This window comes from Stegostoma tigrinum, chromosome 20 (assembly GCF_030684315.1).
Source record: "Stegostoma tigrinum isolate sSteTig4 chromosome 20, sSteTig4.hap1, whole genome shotgun sequence".
NCBI classification, from domain to species: domain Eukaryota; kingdom Metazoa; phylum Chordata; class Chondrichthyes; order Orectolobiformes; family Stegostomatidae; genus Stegostoma; species Stegostoma tigrinum.
The window spans coordinates 13,831,837-13,850,984 of record NC_081373.1 but is presented as its reverse complement, the minus strand read 5'-3'; the positions used below and the strand labels follow the sequence as shown (position 1 = coordinate 13,850,984).

Here is a 19,148-nt window from a genome sequence, read left to right as displayed (position 1 = left end):
ATGTATTATTTCTTTGTATTTTGCTTTCGAAATCTCCCTGTCTTTTTCTTATAATCTTTGTTATTTTTTCTTTCTCTTTATTTTTACCTTATTCTTCTGCTTATGCATTTCTTTATTTCTTTTATTGTGGTCCCATCCTTCCTTTCTCTGCCTGCAGTTTGATTGAACTCTCTTCCTGACTTCTATTCTGCAGTTTCTTTCTGCTGCCTGGCTCCCGTCAAGCTGCCTTGCAGCCAAATCAGATCAGCAACATGGCGCATGCAGCGAAGCTCAGTCACTACAGCTATGTAACATCTGTTACCACCATCTGCCATTGTCTCTTTTTGCTCTCTCTTGTTGGAAATTATTTAGAATCAGCAAAATAAATACCTGACCATCTGAGGTTAATTTTCAAATCATTTCTTCAAACAAATCTTGCCCGAAAATAAATACAATACTGCAGGTGCTGAAAGTCTGAAATAAAATCAGAAAATGCTGGCAATTTTACAAGTAGTGTTGGTGGAAAGAGAAGCAGACAGTGTTTCAGGTTGATCTTTTGTCTGAACTGGAGTTTCATGTACAATCTGAAGGATTCTACTTCTGGGAGTGCATAATCGTGCCTTGTTCATTGAAGTACAAATCCAGTATGGGCACTCTTCTGGCCCGGTAGTGGAATTTGTGCATGCTACCAAAAACATTCCTGCTTCAAACCTGGAAATAGAGACATCAGTCCATGAGGAGGCCATTCAGCTCCCAAGCATATTCCAATGAGATAAACGGAGGTGATGGCCTTGTGGTATTATCACTGGACTGTTAATCCAGACACCTAGGTAATGCTGTTGGGACATGAGCTTGAACCCTGCCTTGGTAGATGGTGGAATTTGAATTCAATGAATATCTGAAGTTAAGAATCTAATGGCGACCATTGAACTACCGATAATTGTCTGGCTCACTAGCGTCCTTAGGGGAAGGAAGCTGCCATCCTTACCTGGTCTAACCTACATGTGACTCTGGACCCAACCTCTTTAGGATGGGCAATAAATGCTGACCTGGCCAGTGATGTCCTCCTCCCCAAATGAATAACAAAAAACCATTTGTAGTAAGTCATTGTAACTTTTTACTCTCCTCCTTGATGCATTTACTCAGCGAAAGTACAGAGACGTCAGTCTTACAATAGCAACTGACCCCACCAGCTGCAGCCTTTTCATGCGTACAAGAGTTTCATGTTTCCAGCAAAGCTTTGTACAAAGATTCTTTTTCTTGATGATGAGCGTAGCCTCAGCGGCTTAGTTTTACAACAGATTTTCAGCACTGAAAATGGGCCATTTGGCCCAACAAGCCTAAGCTACCACCCTTCCTCATCCAACTAAACTGGCATATCCTATTGATTTACTACATACACTTGTCTAACTTTCTTTTAAATCCATCAATTATCTTCATTTCAACCACACCCTATGGTGGTGAGTTCTACATTCTGCAAAAAGAGTTATTTTTCTGAATTCCCTAGCTGGTGGTTATCGATGACCTCTAGTTTTTCTCAGTAGTGGAAACACTCTCTGTATCCATTCAAGAAATTCCCCTTATAATTAATACCAACATGCAAATCAGGACCAGGAATCCAGCCCCTTGATCCTCCTGTACTACTTCAGGATCACGGTTGTTCTGACTGTGGTCTCAACTCTATTTTCCTGTCAACCATTGACACAAGAGACAGTCAAGAGTTTAACTCTACTTTAACAATATTTCCGATCCTGCTTCTGTTCCTTTCTAGGGAAGGGAATGCCTCAGATTAACGACCTTCTTTGAGAAAAATAAATTCTCCTCACCTACAGTAGAAACTGTGCCGGCTAGTTCTAGATCCTCCCATGATGGGAGGTATGTTTTCAGCATCTCCCCTGTGGAGGCCCCTGAGGATTTTACATGTTTCAATACCTGTCATTTTTCTAAACTCCAATAGATGCAGGCCTAACCTTTCCTTACAAAATAACCCCAAGTGAACTTATTGAAAAATATAAGATCCTGAGGAGATACATGTATCCAATTTCTGATTCCAGTATATAACCTAGATTACAGCTAATTGTTTTTGACATATTACCAAGTCACCAGTCAGCCTTTTGTAGAGTAGGGACTTAGCCTTTTTTTCTTAGGTGTGATATCTTTATTTGTGTCCTTCCCAGTGCCAGTGCAACCTTTTTACGTTATGGTGACTAGTACTGCAAACAGCTCTCTCAGGCTTTATTGGACTAAGGTTTGCCTCATGTTTGGAGTGAGCCGTGTACTTTATTCTTGGCTTACTTTTGTTATGACCTTATGACTCATTGCAACCTGTTGTGATTTTGTGTATTTGTACTCTCCGGTCTTATTGTTCCTCTACCCCATTTGGATTCTTAGCTCCCAGGACTCATGTGACCTCATTCTTACCAATTATAAATCCATACTTAAGGTTGATTATTGATTCATACACTCATATTCCTCTTGAGTGTTGACTGTAACCCCAATTTAATGTAGCATACTAATTTAGAAGTAGTACTGTTGCTGCCAAAGTCTAAATTGTTCGTGTAAATTGTGACAGAGAATGGTCCAAACACTGATTCTTGTAGGATCCCACTTCCCACCTTCTGTTCCTCTGAAAAACTGTATTTTACTCCCACTCTCTGCTTTCTGTCGTCAAGCCAAATAGCTAACCATTCTGCCACCTATCCCTTGACTGTTCATTCTCTGACCATATCCACTATGTAGCACCTTACCAAAGGTCTTTTGGATATATAAATATACAAAATTTACTGCATTATCCTTACCTATTCTGTCTGTTGGCACCTCAAAGAACTTAATAAGGTTGGTCAAGTGAGATGTTCTCTTTTTTGAAATCCATGCTATTTGTTATTCTATTTTTGGTTTCTAGATACTTTTGTGTTTCCTCCTTTTTAGGAGTCTTGTTATTTATGGCCACCCGAATTAAGATAACTTTCTGTATTTCCCTGGATATGTTTTGTCTGCCACCTTGGATATTAGTACAATATTAGCTAGCCAGCACTCCTTTGGGACAAAACCTTTCCCTATATTTATTGTTCTCAAGACTCTTTTACAAAGGTCGATACGTTCTGTCTGAACAGGAGGCTCTCGTCCCCTTTGTGCCTTCACAAGTTTATATTATCTTTCTGCTTGGCTTTGTTCCTGAGTGACCATCTCTCATCCTGAGATTATGGCCCCTCATTTTGCTGTTCCCAAGCAGAGGAAATAATTTTTCTCACTGTATCCCCAATAATCCCTTTTTTGTTTTAATCATCCAGATTAGTGTCTAAACTCAAGCGGACGCGGACCATGTCTATGCGACCTGTCATCAAAACTTGATTCTTGAAGCCTATGCATCATTCTGCTGACTGAGCTGCACTCCCTCCAAAGCCAGTATATCATTTGTGAAGTGTAGTATCCAGAAATGAACGCAGTTTCTCCAGATTCCACTAGACTAGAAACACTAACTTTCTTTCTCTCTCCATAGATGCTGCCAGAACTGCTGAGTTTTTCCCGTACTTGCTCCATATGGTTTTACTCCAGGTTGATTGAAGCTCTGGGCAGTTAATGTACAGTTTCCGATTTGTATTCTACTCTGAATGAGATAAGGGTCCACATCCATTCGCTTTTTTTGATGAGTGTGTGTATCTGTGATTAGTGATTAGCTTGTCACAGTAACTGTCCATTAGGGCAATGTTAGAACCACATTGAAAAGGAGCAGATTCCTGATCAGGTAGATTGCTGGCAATTCTGGAAGAAATGCTGCAAACCCCCTCTGGCTTTGTTTATACAGGAATTGGATAACTGCTCATTAGAGGGTCTTACCTTTATCCGTCCAGTCTTTGACAAGTTAGCTAGTCTTGACCAGCGAACAGAAATAGGTAATTTAGCTCAGAGATAATGGGAAATGCAGATGCTGGAGAATCCAAGGTAACAAAGTGTGAAGCTGGATGAACACAGCAGGCCAGGCAGCATCATGGGAGCACAAAGGCTGACGTTTCGGGCCTAGACCCTTCATCAGAGAGCTCTCTGAAGGGTCTAGGCCCAAAACGTCAGCCTTTGTGCTCCTGAGATGCTGCTTGGCCTGCTGTGTTCATCCAGCTTCACACTTTGTTATATAGGTAATTTAGCTTTTGTGTTTGGCCAGGGAAGAGTTTCAGTTAGAAATCTCTCCTCACCTGGTGTTATGAAGTGAATGGAATCTGAACACAAGGATCAATTTCCTAACATTGCAGCACACACCATAGCTAGGAGTTAGAGAGAAATTTAGTAATAAAAGTTGTTTATTTTTGTTTTGTTACTTTTCTTACTACGTGCTTCCTGTGATTCCAGCTCTGATCAATCTGTTGAAATTCCTGATGTCAAATGAGACTGTGCTCTTGGGGAAATACAACATCTTTGCTTTGGCTTTAATGGTGAGTCAAATGTACACTTTGTGAACGTTTGCTGTTTGCTCAAGTCTCTCAGTTGTCCCCAGATGACAGGAAGGCTGCTTGCTACAAAACTCTTTTGAGTAGCTGTGAAGTTGGTCAGACCGTTTTTGATAAATAGAATCAGAATGTTTTAAAATTTTACTGATATATGTGAAACTGTGAGACTGACTTGACCCTTTAAGAGTGAGGACCTGTCACTGTGTGACCGACTGACTCTTCGAGAGTGCAGCCCTGTCACTGTGTGACAACCCCCCTCTTTAGTGAGGACCTGTCATTGTGTGATGGACTGATTGGTGGAAGGGCTCCAAGGGAGCACAGAGTCTTCGTTCAGTTCTTGGCTAAAGTGAAAGCTTTTGGGATCAAGGCAGATGATACAAATGGATACTGAATTGGCTTCAAAATCAAAAGCAGAAGGTTTGGCTAACAGAAGCAATATTTCTAATCGGACAAGCTGCAGACCTTCCCCTGAACTTGGCTGCAGAAATCCTGCAGCTTGTGGTACCTGTTAATGATTAAAGAAAGGCTACTACAGTAAATGAAATGCTAAAATTTGCAGATTGCAGCAGAAAGGAGGATTTTTACAAGTGACGGATTCCTTTTCTGAGTTGCCTAGCAACAAAAACCTAGCAACAGGGCAGATGAAGTCACATGGACGGTTGACGTGGAATCTTTAGGGAGAGGGAAAAGCCACCAGCACTGGCAAATCTGTTAAATTTTTTATTGACCTCAGACCCCCTCCTGTTAGTTTCCATCAGTCTCTACCCAATCTGCCCAAATCCATTCACCCGTCCAACGAGCCAACAATAACCAGCACCTAATGCAATATTCCTCCCTGCTAGGCTATTCAATGCAGGATATTTTTTGATCAAAACTACAAAATTATTACTGGATGTCAGCAGATAAAGGCTTAATGCACTCATGTGAAGTTCCACTGTCTGCTGTTTCAAACATAAAGCTGGGTTATTGTTAGCGTTTAAAGTGGCACATTTTGGAACAGGAACAGCTATTCAGTTAGATTGGGCTGATCTGTATCCGAACATCGTATGCCTGCCTTGGTTCCATAACCCTTTAATGCTGATCAAAAAAAATCTTCATGTATGTTCTTAAGTCTTCTATCAGCGTCATAGAGTCATACAGCACAGAAACAGACCCTTCAGTCTAACCAGTCCATGCCAAATATAATCCCAAACTAAACTAGTCCCATCTCCATGCCTGCTTTTGGCCCATATCCCTGCAAACCTTTCCTATCCATGTACTTATCCAAATGTCTTTTAAACGATGTAATTGTATCCACATCCACCATTTCCTCCAGGATGTTTATTCCACGTGAACCACCCTCCGTGTAAAAAAAAAAAATTGCCCCCATGCCTTTGTTTAAGTATCTCCTCTCACCTTAAAAATATGTCCCCTAATCTTGAAATCACCTATTCCTAGAGAAAAGACAACTACCATTAACTTTGTCTATATCCTTTTGTCGATAAACTTCTATCGGATCATCTCTCAACCTCCTATTCTCCAGTGAAGAAAGCCCCAACCCATCTGGCCTCTCTTTGTTATTCAAACCTTCCATACCCTGCAACATCCTGGTAAATCTCTTCTGAAACCTGTCCAGCTTGATGGTGATATCCTTCCTGTCCAGAGCTGGACATAGTAGTTCAGAGCAGGCCTCAGCAATGTCCTGTACAAACTCAACAGAACTTCCCAACTCTTATACTGAAAGGACTGAGCAATGAAGGCAAGCATGCCAAATGCCTTTTTAACCACCCTGTCTGTATGTGATGCGAACTTTAAAGAATTATGTACCTGCACCTCTAGGCCCCTCTTCTACAACACGACCTGAGGCCCTACCATTAACTGTATAAACACGACCTTTGTTGTTGTACCAAAATGCAATACCTCACATTTGTCCAGTTTGAACTCTTGTCTGCTGTTTTTCAGCCCATTGACCCGTTTGATCAAGATCCCTTTGTAATCTTGAAAATCTTCTTCTCTGTCCATTAAGCCAACAACTTTTGGTGTCACCTGCAACCTACTAACCGTCCCTTCTTTATTCTCCTCCAAATCATTTATATAAATGCCAAACAAAAGAGGACTCAGAACCAATCCCTGTGGAACACCGCTGGTCACAGGTGTCCAGTCTGAAAATCAACCCTCCACCACCATTCTCTGTCTCCTGCTGTTTAGCCAATTATGTATCCAATTGGTAAGCTCATCCTGAATCCCACATGACCTAACTCTACTAATAAATCTACCCTACGGAATCTTGTAGCAGGCTTTGCTAAAATCCAAGTAAACAACATCTACTGCTCTGCCCTCATCAATCTATACATGTAGCACCATTTCAGGGTTTAAGTCCCAGATTTTCACAACCTTTCATGATCTTACCTCTGAATGGCCTAGCTTTAACTTTTGAGATTCTTCCCCTTTATTCTGTGCTCTTCCAAACAGACAGAATAGTTCCTCTTCATCTGCAGTATCAATTCCTTTGATTAAACTCCTCAGTTGGATTACCACTGGAGACTCTAACTTGAGAGGATAAAGCTGGTCTCTGATTTATCCATCAAATGTAACCCTTTCATCCAAAATAACTTTTTCCCCCATTTTTCTGTTAATGACTACACTTGAATGCCTAAACATTTGGGACTGGTTGAGGGAAAATGATCGCAACTAAAGTGGATCTCGAACCCTGTACCTGATGAGGTACTGCAGAATGTCTCCGCATGTCTCACGTTCTGATTCACACCCAAAGAGGCCTGGCAGGACTGCTCCTCATGTGCCTTTTTTGCTATCCTCTGATAATTGTAGCAGTTTAACTGAGCAATGGCTCTTTTTTGTTGTAGGTTGTAAATTTATTCAACGTATTTATCACATATGGTGACACTTTCCTGCCCACACCAAGTAGTTATGATGAACTTTACTACGAGATCATTCGAATGCACCAAGTCTTTGATAACTTGTATTCAATGGGTGAGTTTATTTTTGTTTTAAACTGAGTTGAAAGGAACATTTGCAGTTCTGTTGTTTATTTCACATCCCCAGTGTGTCTCAGAATGCTTCACAGCCAGTGAAGTGCCTTATGAAGTGTAGACACTGATGTAAGATATATAGCAGTGATGTGTTCCATCAACAGCATTGTGTTAATGATTAAATTATTTTTCTTTGGTGATGTTGATTCAGGGATAAATATTGATTCTGGGACACTCGAGAGAATTACCTGCTCTTTTTCAACTAGTGCCATGGGATCTTTTACGTCCACCTGAGTGGACAGATGGCAACTCAATTCAGTTCCCCATCCAAAAGAAGGCACCTCTGCTAATGTGTCAGCTTGGATTGTGTGCTCAGCAGTTGACTTTGGATGATCTGAGGAAAGTGTAGAATCCTGACACTGTAGGAGCAGACCATTCACCCCGTTGAGTCCACACCAACTCTTTGAAGAGCATTCCATCGAGACTCCTCTCCTACCCTATCCCTGTAACCCTGCATCTCCCATGGCCCAATCAACCTAGCCTGCACATCCCTAGAGACTATGGGAAATTTAGCATGGATAATCCATCTAACCTGCATGTCTTTGGACTGTGGGAGGGAACCAGAGGAACCCCGTGCAGACACGCGGAGAATGTGCAAACTTCACATAGACACTTACCTGAGGGTGGAATTGAACTATGGCCCCTGGTGCTGTGAGACAGCAGTGCTAACCACTGAGCCACCGTGTAAAGTTATGGGTACACTGACCCTTTCTGTTGCATTTGAAAGCATGGGCTCTAGACTGTTTGCTTCAACCCTACTGTCCGTCACACCGTCAGCTGATAGACCTTGCTGCCAAGAATTCTTCCAAACTCTTCTTCCTCCTATTTGTTTTTAAGAGCCTTTTTAAAAACTCCTCTGAAAACTCTGACATCTTTCCTAAATCACTGTTACTTCAATTCCACATTCAGTATTGTCCCCTAGTGCCTCTGCAGAGGCAGTGCATAAAGGTAGGTTGTTGCTGGACATGTATCAAATGCAAGTTTTTGTTCATGGAAGTCAGTGTAAAGGTGATCGAAGATGAGTTTTAAATGAGTGTTGGTGACCTTCACTTTTACAGTTTTGAGGCTTTCGACGAACAGTGGTCAGTGGAAGGAGCCAGCGAGTAAAGTGACCCATGCACTGATCAACGTCAGGTAAGGGGCATATGCAAGTGAAGAGCTTGATCTTTGGCATAGACCACTCAGTGTAAGTGAGGATCACTTTCACTCTTTGTTTTTTGGTTGATCCATCCTAGTTTGGGAATGTTGTGATATAAATGTTACATCACTTTGTGGTTTAGACGCCCATTAACGCACGATATGTATTACATGAACAAGGTGTATGTATTATATAAAATATAGGGGAGTTATAAACAAGCTTCCATTTATACAGTGCTTTTCATGAGGTTTGTCCATAGCACACTTTGTGACACCCTATAATGTGCTTTTTTAAGGGTAGTTGCTGTTATAATATAGGAAGCATGCCAAGGAATTCGCACACAGCAAACTCCAGTAAACAGCAGTTGTAGAATGGCATGCTCTGCTTTAGTGATGCTCATTATATGATAACTGTTGGCAAGGAGACGAAGAAGGAGCTTTCCTTTTACTCTTTAGACGGTGCAGTAAGATTTTGTACATCCACCTGAGAGAACAGACATGTCCTCAGTTTAGCTTCATATTTACAACACTGCAGCACTGGAAGCATCAGATATGTTTGTGCTCAGGTCTTGGAAATGAAACTTAACTTATGACCTTTTGACTCTCAGATTAGAGAACTCGCCACTGACGCGTAGGTAATGTGTTTCTTAACCCTATGGGGTCGATGATGTATTTGGAACTCCCCATTATCTTCTTATTCCTTTCATTCATAGGATGTAGGAGTCTAAAGTTCTGGCAAGTCTAAAATTTACTACCTGTCTCTAATTGCCATAGGGAAGATAGGTGCCTCCTTGAATTGCTGCAGCCACTGGAATGAAGGTACACCCTCAGTTCTGCTGGGGAGGGATTTTGACTCCATGACAGTGAAGGCGCAGTGATATATTTGGTGCATGGCTTGGAGGGGAATTTGCAGGTGGTGCTGTCCCCATGTCTGCTGTCCTTGTCCTTCTATGTGGTAAAGATTTCTGCCACTTATAGTGCTAATTCCCAATAAGTGAATGACCCAGCCAGAATGTATCGTGCTAGAATAATTAAAACCTTTGCAATCCTCTTTTGTGACATTCTGATTACATTTAAATTCAGTGTGCTCAAGCAGCTGGACGATCTGGGCAGGACTGGAGTTTCTGGGTTTCTGTTAAAATTAGACGCTGCCAGAAGGGCACAGTGAAAATATTTTAATATTAACTGGTCCTCACGCAGTGAGCTTGGCCAAGCTGCTCAGCTAACTTTGCTCTCGACTGAAAGTCCCCGTCGCTGATAGTTGCTCGTCCTGTTTGTCACTTGGTTTTATTCAAGGACCTGGCAGCTGTTTGTTTTCCTTCATTTGCGCATCTTTCACTTGAAAATTCACTGTGTCCCAGCATGCTCCAAGTACAACAGGTGCTGGAATAGCCATTTGGCCGATCAGACCCTTTCTGCCCTTTGATACTATCATGACGATTCTTGGGCTTCACCTCTACTTTCTTGTCTAGTGGGGAGTTTGACGGGACTTTTCTTTCTGGATCACTTAAGTGAGACATGGCCACTGGGAGCAAAGTTTTAAATACTATTGAGCAGAGGAGGACAAGGTTGAGTTACCTCTGTGCTGGTGAACGGAGTGTAGGTGCACTGTTCCTGAGTTAGTCTGCAGGCTAGAACTTGATCATTTAACTGGGGATGTGAAGGTGGAGTAAAAGTGTGATACCTTCTAGGAATTGCTTTAGGTTTTTTGTTCCATTTTCCTGGACTCCTGTGATCATTTGTTAAGTAATACTCTGCAGGTGTGGAAAACAGTTTCTCTGTTTACAACAACAATGCAAATTAAAAATAAATACATCTGAGGAATTAACTTCAGACATCAGCTCATTGGGTAAAATTTAATTCAATATATGGCTCCTTGAAATTCAGCCAGTATCTTAGTGATTAGGTTCAGTCCATAACATAATTAAATTTTGTCTATAAATCTTTTAATTAGTTAATGTAGCTAGTAACTTCATAACAATGTTCAGTTGAAACTAATTTGGTTCTCAGCTTCGTTTTAAAATTTATTTGGCATTGTGTGTCCATTGAATATGATTTACAATTTGCAATTTGCAGTCCAACCTGTTAATGTGTATACAGCAGCCCCCATTGGCCAACATTGCAATGCTCCATATTCCCACACTCAGAAGCTCTAAAACACTTGCAAACCATGTTCCATCCACCTTAATATCTACACTTGCTTTTTTATTAATATCCATGTTTGATCCATTTTAATCTCTATCTTCTGACACTTCATTCCATTGATGTGATTTGTGTGTTGTTCTTTGTAGTGTAACTTTATTATAGATTTTACTCACGTAAAGCAAAGCGACCTATTATGACTTATAAAAAGTGATGCTCACTTGGCGATGCTATTTATAGCTGTTGCAGGTTCACCCTCATTAGTTGTTCTGTATTCAGATAATAAATGAGGCATTTGTAGCGCCATTGACTACTGAACAGAATTGGAATAATTCACAAATAGGTCTGATATAGATGCATGTTTTCTGAAAAGCCTTTGTGCTGTTACCAGCTAGAGTAAATGGATTGTTTAGTGTTAATGCAGATCCATTTGGTTTCATATATTTACCATTGTCTGCTATTAATCTTTGTTTTGTCCACCTTCACTTGATCAATGACTTGTCTGAACTCTATACTGTTTTTCACACCTGCCCAGATGTTATCACAGAATCTGTTTCACATTTCCCCCTGGTATCAATCTTCATTTTTACACTGTGGGCTGAAGAATTATTGATGTGTTTGTCAAACTGCAGTATTTGCAAAAACAACTGAAATGAGTGGGGCATTTGGTAACAAGTGGCAGGATGTTTTGTTCAGGCTTGTCCCCAGTTTTTTCTTCTAGCCCTGCGGGCTGTTGGTCAGATGAGTGTCATAATTCCATTGCTGTGGCTCTGTGTCTTCTGCCCAGTCAGCACTGTAAGCATCTGGCCATCTCTAGCCCATGCTTATCTTGCTGCACTGTCAGGATTTATTAATCTTTGAAATTTATAGAATGTGGACAGATGTGTGTTTAATGGGGACAGTAGAAGAAGCTTTACTCTGTAGCTGTACATGTCCTGGAAGTGTTTGATGTGGGCAGTGTAGAGGAAGCTTTACTCTGTATCAGACACCTGTTGTAGCTGTCCTGGGAGCAGAAATTGGGTGCCCTGAATGAGAAGTTATTTCTCCTTAATTAGTACAAAATTTGTCAAAAAAATTGCTGGTTAGTTCACTAAATCTTTTGGGGATAAACAAAAGCATCCATTTCACTTAAGGATCCTGGCAGTTTGTCAATAACTGAGAGAGATTAGTTAAGCTATCAAGACTTTGATTAATCTCCTCAAATTCCTTAAACGCACTGGCTTGTTCTGTCTTCAGGAGACTTACGATGCAAGGTATAAATGATATACTGGCAATGCATGCCAGATTAAATTGGCACAGTCACAGTCCTTGTGCTGACTGCTGTTGTAGTTGTGCCTGTGCTATGGATGAATCTCCTATTTCTGTGTCTTTCAAAGGGCTGAACATCCTCTCCTTGGACCTTTGTCTTCCAAGGGGTTAAATGGCCACCTTTTGTTTCTTGCTAAAATAGCATGTTAAGAGTAAGAGAAGTTGAGCAATAGCTTTTGTTTTGTGGTAAATTTCCAGTGAATGAACTGAAGCAGGCAATCTAAATAGTCCCAAAGTGCAAGGTAGATGTATTTTTGGAAAAAGATAGGCTTGAAGGATATTTTGGGGCAATAGGAGAGGGGTCTGAATGACTTCTGTGAAAGTAGAATGTTATCTGGATCCAACCATGCTCACCTGTTTATACAAGGTCATACAGGGTATGAAAATATTTAATATACCTTCCATGGAATACCTGGAGGATGAGCATCCAAAGTGTTTGTGACCTTTTGCTGATCAGAATTCTTCTAGTTGTAGATCAGTACGTTTAAGGCTGAAAGGAGGAAATTGGAATGGATTGGAAACAAAGTCTTAATTTTGCAAAGTAATAAATGCCTTAAGTACCAGCTATAGTTTGCTCTAAGTTCTTTCTCTTCTGAGAGAGAAGATCATGGGATCAATTCCCTATCTTAAGAAGACACTTGAGTGAGAGCTGCAGTGTTGGAAACTTGATTCTCAGACACCGCTTCAGATCCAGATCCACATCCTGTTTAACTGTTTGTGAGGCTGTGCTGAGCATAAAGGAAAAGTGTTCTTCCCAGTGTCCTGACCAGCATATTGGTCCAAAGCAATATTATTAAAGCTGTAACACAAGAATGAAATACATTGGATGCCAGAAATCTGAAATAAAAAGATAGAAAATGATGAAAATACTCAGCATGTCAGTCAGCCTGAATGGTGATCTATTTTTGAAGATGCTGTTTTAATATAGGGAAACACAACAGCCAATTATGCTCAACAAACTCCCAAAACAGCGAACGAATGGCAGGTGACAGAACTATCAGTAAAACTGAAAATGTTGGAAATACTCAGCAGATCAAGCAGCTTCTGCTGTTAAAATTTCAGATTAATGACTCAACAGGCTTGAAACATGAATTTTTGTTCCACAAAGTTTAACCGTTTGCTCTTGAACATCTGATGGTCAAATCTTTAAAACTAAATGCAAATTATCTTTTTGTTCATACATAATATCTGGCAGTTCATATGATTTGCCATTTGCAAGCTACCCCCCAGCATTCTGACTTGGAATAATGCTGTCATTGCTTCATTGACTAACTGCTTCCCTAACAACACTGTGGATGTAAATACATTGCACAGTCTGCAGCAGTTCTAGCAGATGGCTCACAAAGACCTTCTCAAGAACAATTGGAGATGGGCAGTAAATGTTGTCCTTGCCAGCTATACTTACAACTTGTGAATGATTGGATAAACAAATGAATAGGGTTGGGTCTTGTGTCCAACTGCTGTTCAGTGAAAATTTACCCTACAAGACAATCCTTTGTAAATAATAGACTGCACGATGCAAACTGCCTTGCACAACATCCTGTAATTATGTGGGCCACATTCGTTTTGTCTTTGAATCCTTGATTTTGTGGCTGAATCCTGCTGTTGTATCTGCTCGGCGAGTGACCAGCCTTGTGCCCTGCTGTCTCTTGTCACAAATTCATCTTTTCTTCGTAAATTGATCTAGTTTTAATGCACCCATCTGGCACTAATTCCGTTTAACTATGAAAACTTGCACAGCAGACGTCCAGTGCTGCAGTGTAGTTCACAAGTAGGCATGTATATTATGGGATAGGTGTTTTGGGCTTGTGTTTCTGCCACAGTGCACTGTGCAGTTGGCCTAGCAGGTGCAGTGATTAGCATGACAACTTTACAGTGCAGTTAATGGATGGTGGTAAAATTGTGCCAGAAGAGCAGGAGCACCTCTGAGATCATTCCCAGCCATTGAGATTTAACAATCCCATTGTGAGGGCATTAGTAGCTGAGTGCTGTGTATATGTGTGTGCAGGTTATTATTGATAATTGCAGCCTACGCTGGTCAGAGCAGATAGTTTTAGTTTTAATGAGGTTGAAAACCAATGGTGACATGGTGCTGAATATTGATATTCAAGATAGCAAGAACGTTTGTAACCTGAAAGGGTTCAGAAAAAAATTTACAAGGCTGTTGCCAGGGTTGGACTATTTGAGGTATAGGGAGAGGTTGAATATACACTGGCTATTTTCTGAGGCTGAGGGCTGACCTTATAGAGGTTTAGAAAAATCATGAGGGTCATGGATAGGGTGAATAGATAATGTCTTTGTCCAGGGGTGGGGTGTCCCAAATTTGAGGTCATAGGTTTAAGACGAGAGGGCAGAGATTTAAAAGAGATCTAATGGGCAACCTTTTCATGCAGAGGGTTTTACATGTAGGGAATGAGCTTTCAGAGGAAGTGGTGGAGGTTAGTACAGTTGCAGTGGTTAAAAGCATCAGGATGGGTATATGAATAGAAAGGATTTAGAGGGGTATGGCCGAAATGCTGGCAAATGGGACTGGATTTATGTAGGATATCTGGTTGGTATGCACGAGTAGGACCAAAGGGCCTGTTTCCCTTCTGTATATCTCTATGACTATGACATTTTTGAACAGATGGAACAGAAAGCATAGTATATGTACTAGTGATTAATTCTCAAGATTGCACACTTCCCTCCTTTTGTTCTTGATCCCACCAATTTTCCAGCTGTGGCTCAGTGAGTAGTACTATCTTGCTCCAGATGGAAGATTGTTTCATCATTTTCCAGTCTAGGTTTGAGAAGAAAATCAAGACTTCAACACCCAGCTCAGTACAGAGGGAATGCTGTATTGTTAGAGAAACTGTTTTTCAGATGAAATGTTAAATTCCAGTTCAATCTGATGTCTCAATTGAATATAAATGATCCAATTGGTGCCAGTTCAATCTGATGTCTCAATTGAATATAAATGATCCAATTGGCGCTATTTTGATCTCACTTGTGACCGGGCCAATATTTATCCCTTGACTAATATTGCAGAACTGGTGTATCGAGATAATGTCAGATTTCTGTTTGGGGGAGCTCGCTACATTTCCTGTACTGATACATTTACTCAACCTGATTGTTAAGTTTCCTGTATGTCAGCAGTGACGGTGTATTTCAAAAGTACTTCATTGGCTGAAAAGTTCTTTGGGACATCTTGTGGTGAACAGTGCTATACAAATGCAACTCTGGCCCTTGCTGATTTTGAGCTCCATACTATGTTTTCCACCACTACCCATTATCATTCAGTTTCCCTTTTCTCCTCACAACATTTTCTCTCACTTTCTCCTGTTCTCTGTCCCAAACCCCTTGGACCAAATGAAGTACTCTAAAAGATGCAGAAGTGATATTGCAGTGATCAATGAGGAAATCTTGTATGTATGTTGTAAATATTAATTTCTGTTTCTTTTAATTAAAATGCCAAGAGTCGTAAGAATTTTTTCATGAACCTGTCACCAGAATACCATCAAAGATTACACTGTATGCAACTTCTTAATCCAAATGCAAAAAGAATCCCATTTGAGAATTTATTTTTTTAAATAACACCACAGTTCCAAACAATTTTCTATTTACGAATGTTTATTGTGATGTTAATCCAATTGTAAACTTTGCTGTTTTCTGTTTCAGAGCGATCATCAACCATTTTAATCCTAAAATAGAATCATATGCAGCAGTTAATCATATCTCTCAACTTTCTGAAGATCAGGTAAGTATTGCTGATATTTTTACGTACTTTTTACTCTGTTTGTATTCGTGTTTTGAGAGGTCCTCAATTAACCAGTTTCCGAGCCAAACAAGTCTTCAGCTAAGGTAAAGTTAGAATCACCATAGTCCTAGCAGTCAATGGGGGTACTGTGTCGTTAGAGAGACAACTGGTGGTGGTTTAACTTGAGTGTCACACCCCTCAGGCAAAACGCAAGATTGAGAAGGTGGGACCTTCTTGGAAACGTCAGCTGGTACAGGAATTGAACCAATGGTCTTGGCATCAATCTGCATCACACATCAGCGAACCAACCAACTAGGCAAAGCAACACTCAAAATGCAGTAAGCCAGGCAGCTGCCTCACTTGCTGTGTTCTTCCAGCCTCCTGTTTGTCTACCTTGGATTCCAGCATCTGCAGTTTTTTTGTCTGTAGCTGAAAATAAGTAACATTTTAAAATTATTTAGTATCTAACGAATCATGAATGTTATCTTCACTCAAAGTCCATGTGCACATACCTTACAAAATTGTTGAGATCAGCAAATGAAAAATGACCATTCCTGTCCTCTGCCATTTCTCCCTTTCCTCTGCTCACCTTGCTGTACACGTTTCCCATCCCTCCTCTATCCATCCCCTTCTCCCTGTAACATTGGTCTGACAAGGACAGCTGTGATGAGCCAAGTAGTTTTTATGCTGTGTGCAGCTTTAGGTATTGAATCAAATACTTTTTTCTATCCATTTCTAAGCTTGTTAACATTTGCAGTTTTAAAGGAAGCAACATGGATTGAAATGCTTGCTGCCTCTTGATGTTCATATCATTTGTTGGTCCTTGTGACTGAAGTAGTGGGAGCAATCCTTCCTCTTTAAAGAATTTCTATGCTTTATGACTCTATAAAAGCTGCTGCCATTTCATCTCTGAGTAAAGTGACATTCAGTATTTCAGGTAGGGAGGTTTAAAAGGGCATTCTTAAAAGTCACAGTTGGCGTTTTATGGCAAGCTCTTCAGTTCTGGTCTTTGTCGGTGAACATGTATACCTTTTCCATTTTTAACTTGTTTCAGCTACTGACTGAGCAAAGGTTAAATCAGGGCAAGTAGTTTGCTCTTGCTCAGCTTGGCATTGTTGATCACCCCTGGGACATTTCAAGTCCAGCAGTAATCTGCAGTGGGTTCATGGAGAAATTTGTAGATATCTCACTTCATCACAAAATGTGTCCAGTCTTTACTGTTTGAAATTCTTTGTGATCTTTGAATATTCAATGTTTCTAATTTCTCAGCACTTAGGTAATCACTTTTAGTGAAGTATCATAGAACATAGAACATTACAGCACAGAACAGTCCCTTCGGCCCTCGATGTTGTGCCGACCTGTCATACCGATCTCAAGCCCATCTAACCTACACTATTCCATGAACGTCCATATGCTTATCCAATGACGACTTAAATGTACCTAAAGTTGGCGAATCTACTACCGTTGCAGGCAAAGCGTTCCATTCCCTTACTACTCTGAGTAAAGAAACTACCTCTGACATCTGTCCTATATCTTTCACCCCTCAATTTAAAGCTATTGCCCCTTGTGCTCGCTGTCACCATCCTAGGAAAAAGGCTCTCCCGATCCACCCTATCTAACCTTCTGATTATTTTATATGTTTCAATTAAGTCACCTCTCAACCTTCTTCTCTCTAATGAAAACAGCCTTAAGTCCCTCAGCCTTTCCTCGTAAGACCTTCCCTCCATACCAGGCAACATCCTAGTAAATCTCCTCTGCACCCTTTCCAAAGCTTCCACGTCCTCCTTATAATGTGGTGACCAGAACTGTACGCAATACTCCAAGTGCGGCCGCACCAGAGTTTTGTACAGCTTCACCATAACCTCTTGGTTCTGGAACTCGATCCCTCTATTAATAAAAGTTAAAACACTGTATGCCTTCTTAACAGCCCTGTCAACCTGGGTGGCAACTTTCAAGGATCTGTGTACATGGACACCGAGATTTCTCTGCTCATCTACACTACTAAGAATGTTACCATTAGCCCTGTAATTTGCCTTCCGGTTACTCCTACCAAAGTGCATCACCTCACACTTGTCTGCATTAAACTCCATTTGTCACCTCTCAGCCCAACTCTGCAGCTTATCTATGTGTCTCTGCAATCTACAGCATCCTTCGTCATTATCCACAACTCCACCGACCTTAGTGTCGCCTGCAAATTTACTAACCCATCCTTCTACGCCCTCATCCAGGTCATTTATAAAAATGACAAACAGCAGTGGACCCAACACCGACCCTTGCGGTACACCACTAGTAACTGGTCTCCAGGATGAACATTTCCCATCAACTACCACCCTCTGTCTTCTTTCAGCAAGTCAATTTCTGATCCAAACTGCTGTATCTCCCACAATTCCATTCCTCCGCATTTTGTACAATAGCCTGTTGTGGGGAATCTTATCGAACGCCTTGCTGAAATCCTTATACACCACATCAACCAGTTTACTCTCATCTACCTGTTTGGTCCCCTTCTCAAAGAACTAATATTCTGTCTCCTGCTCTGCTGACAGTGATTTTTCCTGTGGCATTTTACCACGGGTAATATCCTCCCTTTAGACGAACAGCCAACTAACCATTCATAATTTTTTTTTAATCCATTCTTTGGATATGAGCATTGTGGTGCAAATTGGTGTAGCCCAGATATTCTAAAGGAACAATGATATATTTCCAAGGGAGGATGTTGTCTGACTCAGAGGAGAACTTGCAAGTGGTGGTATCTCCATGCATCTGATGCCTTTGTCCTTCTAGGCTGTAGATGTTGTAGGTTTGGAATGAGCTTTAGTAAATTCTGTAGTGTTGGAAAATTTAATGAACCCTGATGGCGAGTGGAGTTACAGCTGAGCTTGACCTTGTATGAAGCAAGTACTTTAAATACTTCTTTAAATGTAGTTACTGATGTGATGGAAGAAACACAACAGTTAGTTTGAGCTGATGTGATGGAAGAAACACAACAGTTAGTTTGAGCACACCAAGCCCCTACAAACAGTAGTGATGAAGCAATCAGTTCTCGAGATGTTAGTTGAGAGATGAACATTGACCACTTTTTTCGGCTCTTTTATCCTCCACCTGAATGGACCTGCGCAAAATTCCAGCTGCAAGATGGCACCTAAAACAATGTGTCTTCTGTTAGAACTGTTTGGATGTCAGTCTTGAGGCTCTGATATGAGACTTGAACCCATAACCTTCTGGCACAGAGGCACGTATATATTGCAATGATTCTTGGCTGATACCGTGGTCTGAATTATTCTCTTGGAGGTAAGAATCAGAAGGTGGATTTGATTCTGGAACATGAATCTTGTCCAATGGCATCATGCCACTAAGCATGACTTTTGCGTAATAGCC

General features: G+C 40.8%; 1 protein-coding gene across 2 annotated transcripts in view; it reads left to right on the top strand.

The window, feature by feature from the left end:
* armh3 (armadillo like helical domain containing 3) overlaps window positions 1–19,148 on the top strand; it is a 117,864-nt gene that overhangs the window by 73,590 nt on the left and 25,126 nt on the right. Inside the window, exons 21-24 of one of the 2 annotated variants that reach the window (XM_048550982.2) lie at window positions 4,324–4,406; window positions 7,265–7,391; window positions 8,509–8,584; window positions 15,695–15,773. In XM_048550982.2, the coding sequence (XP_048406939.1) occupies window positions 4,324–4,406; window positions 7,265–7,391; window positions 8,509–8,584; window positions 15,695–15,773 (365 nt within the window). The remainder of the gene's footprint in view (window positions 1–4,323; window positions 4,407–7,264; window positions 7,392–8,508; window positions 8,585–15,694; window positions 15,774–19,148) is intronic. The other variant, XM_048550983.2, reaches the window with a different exon arrangement.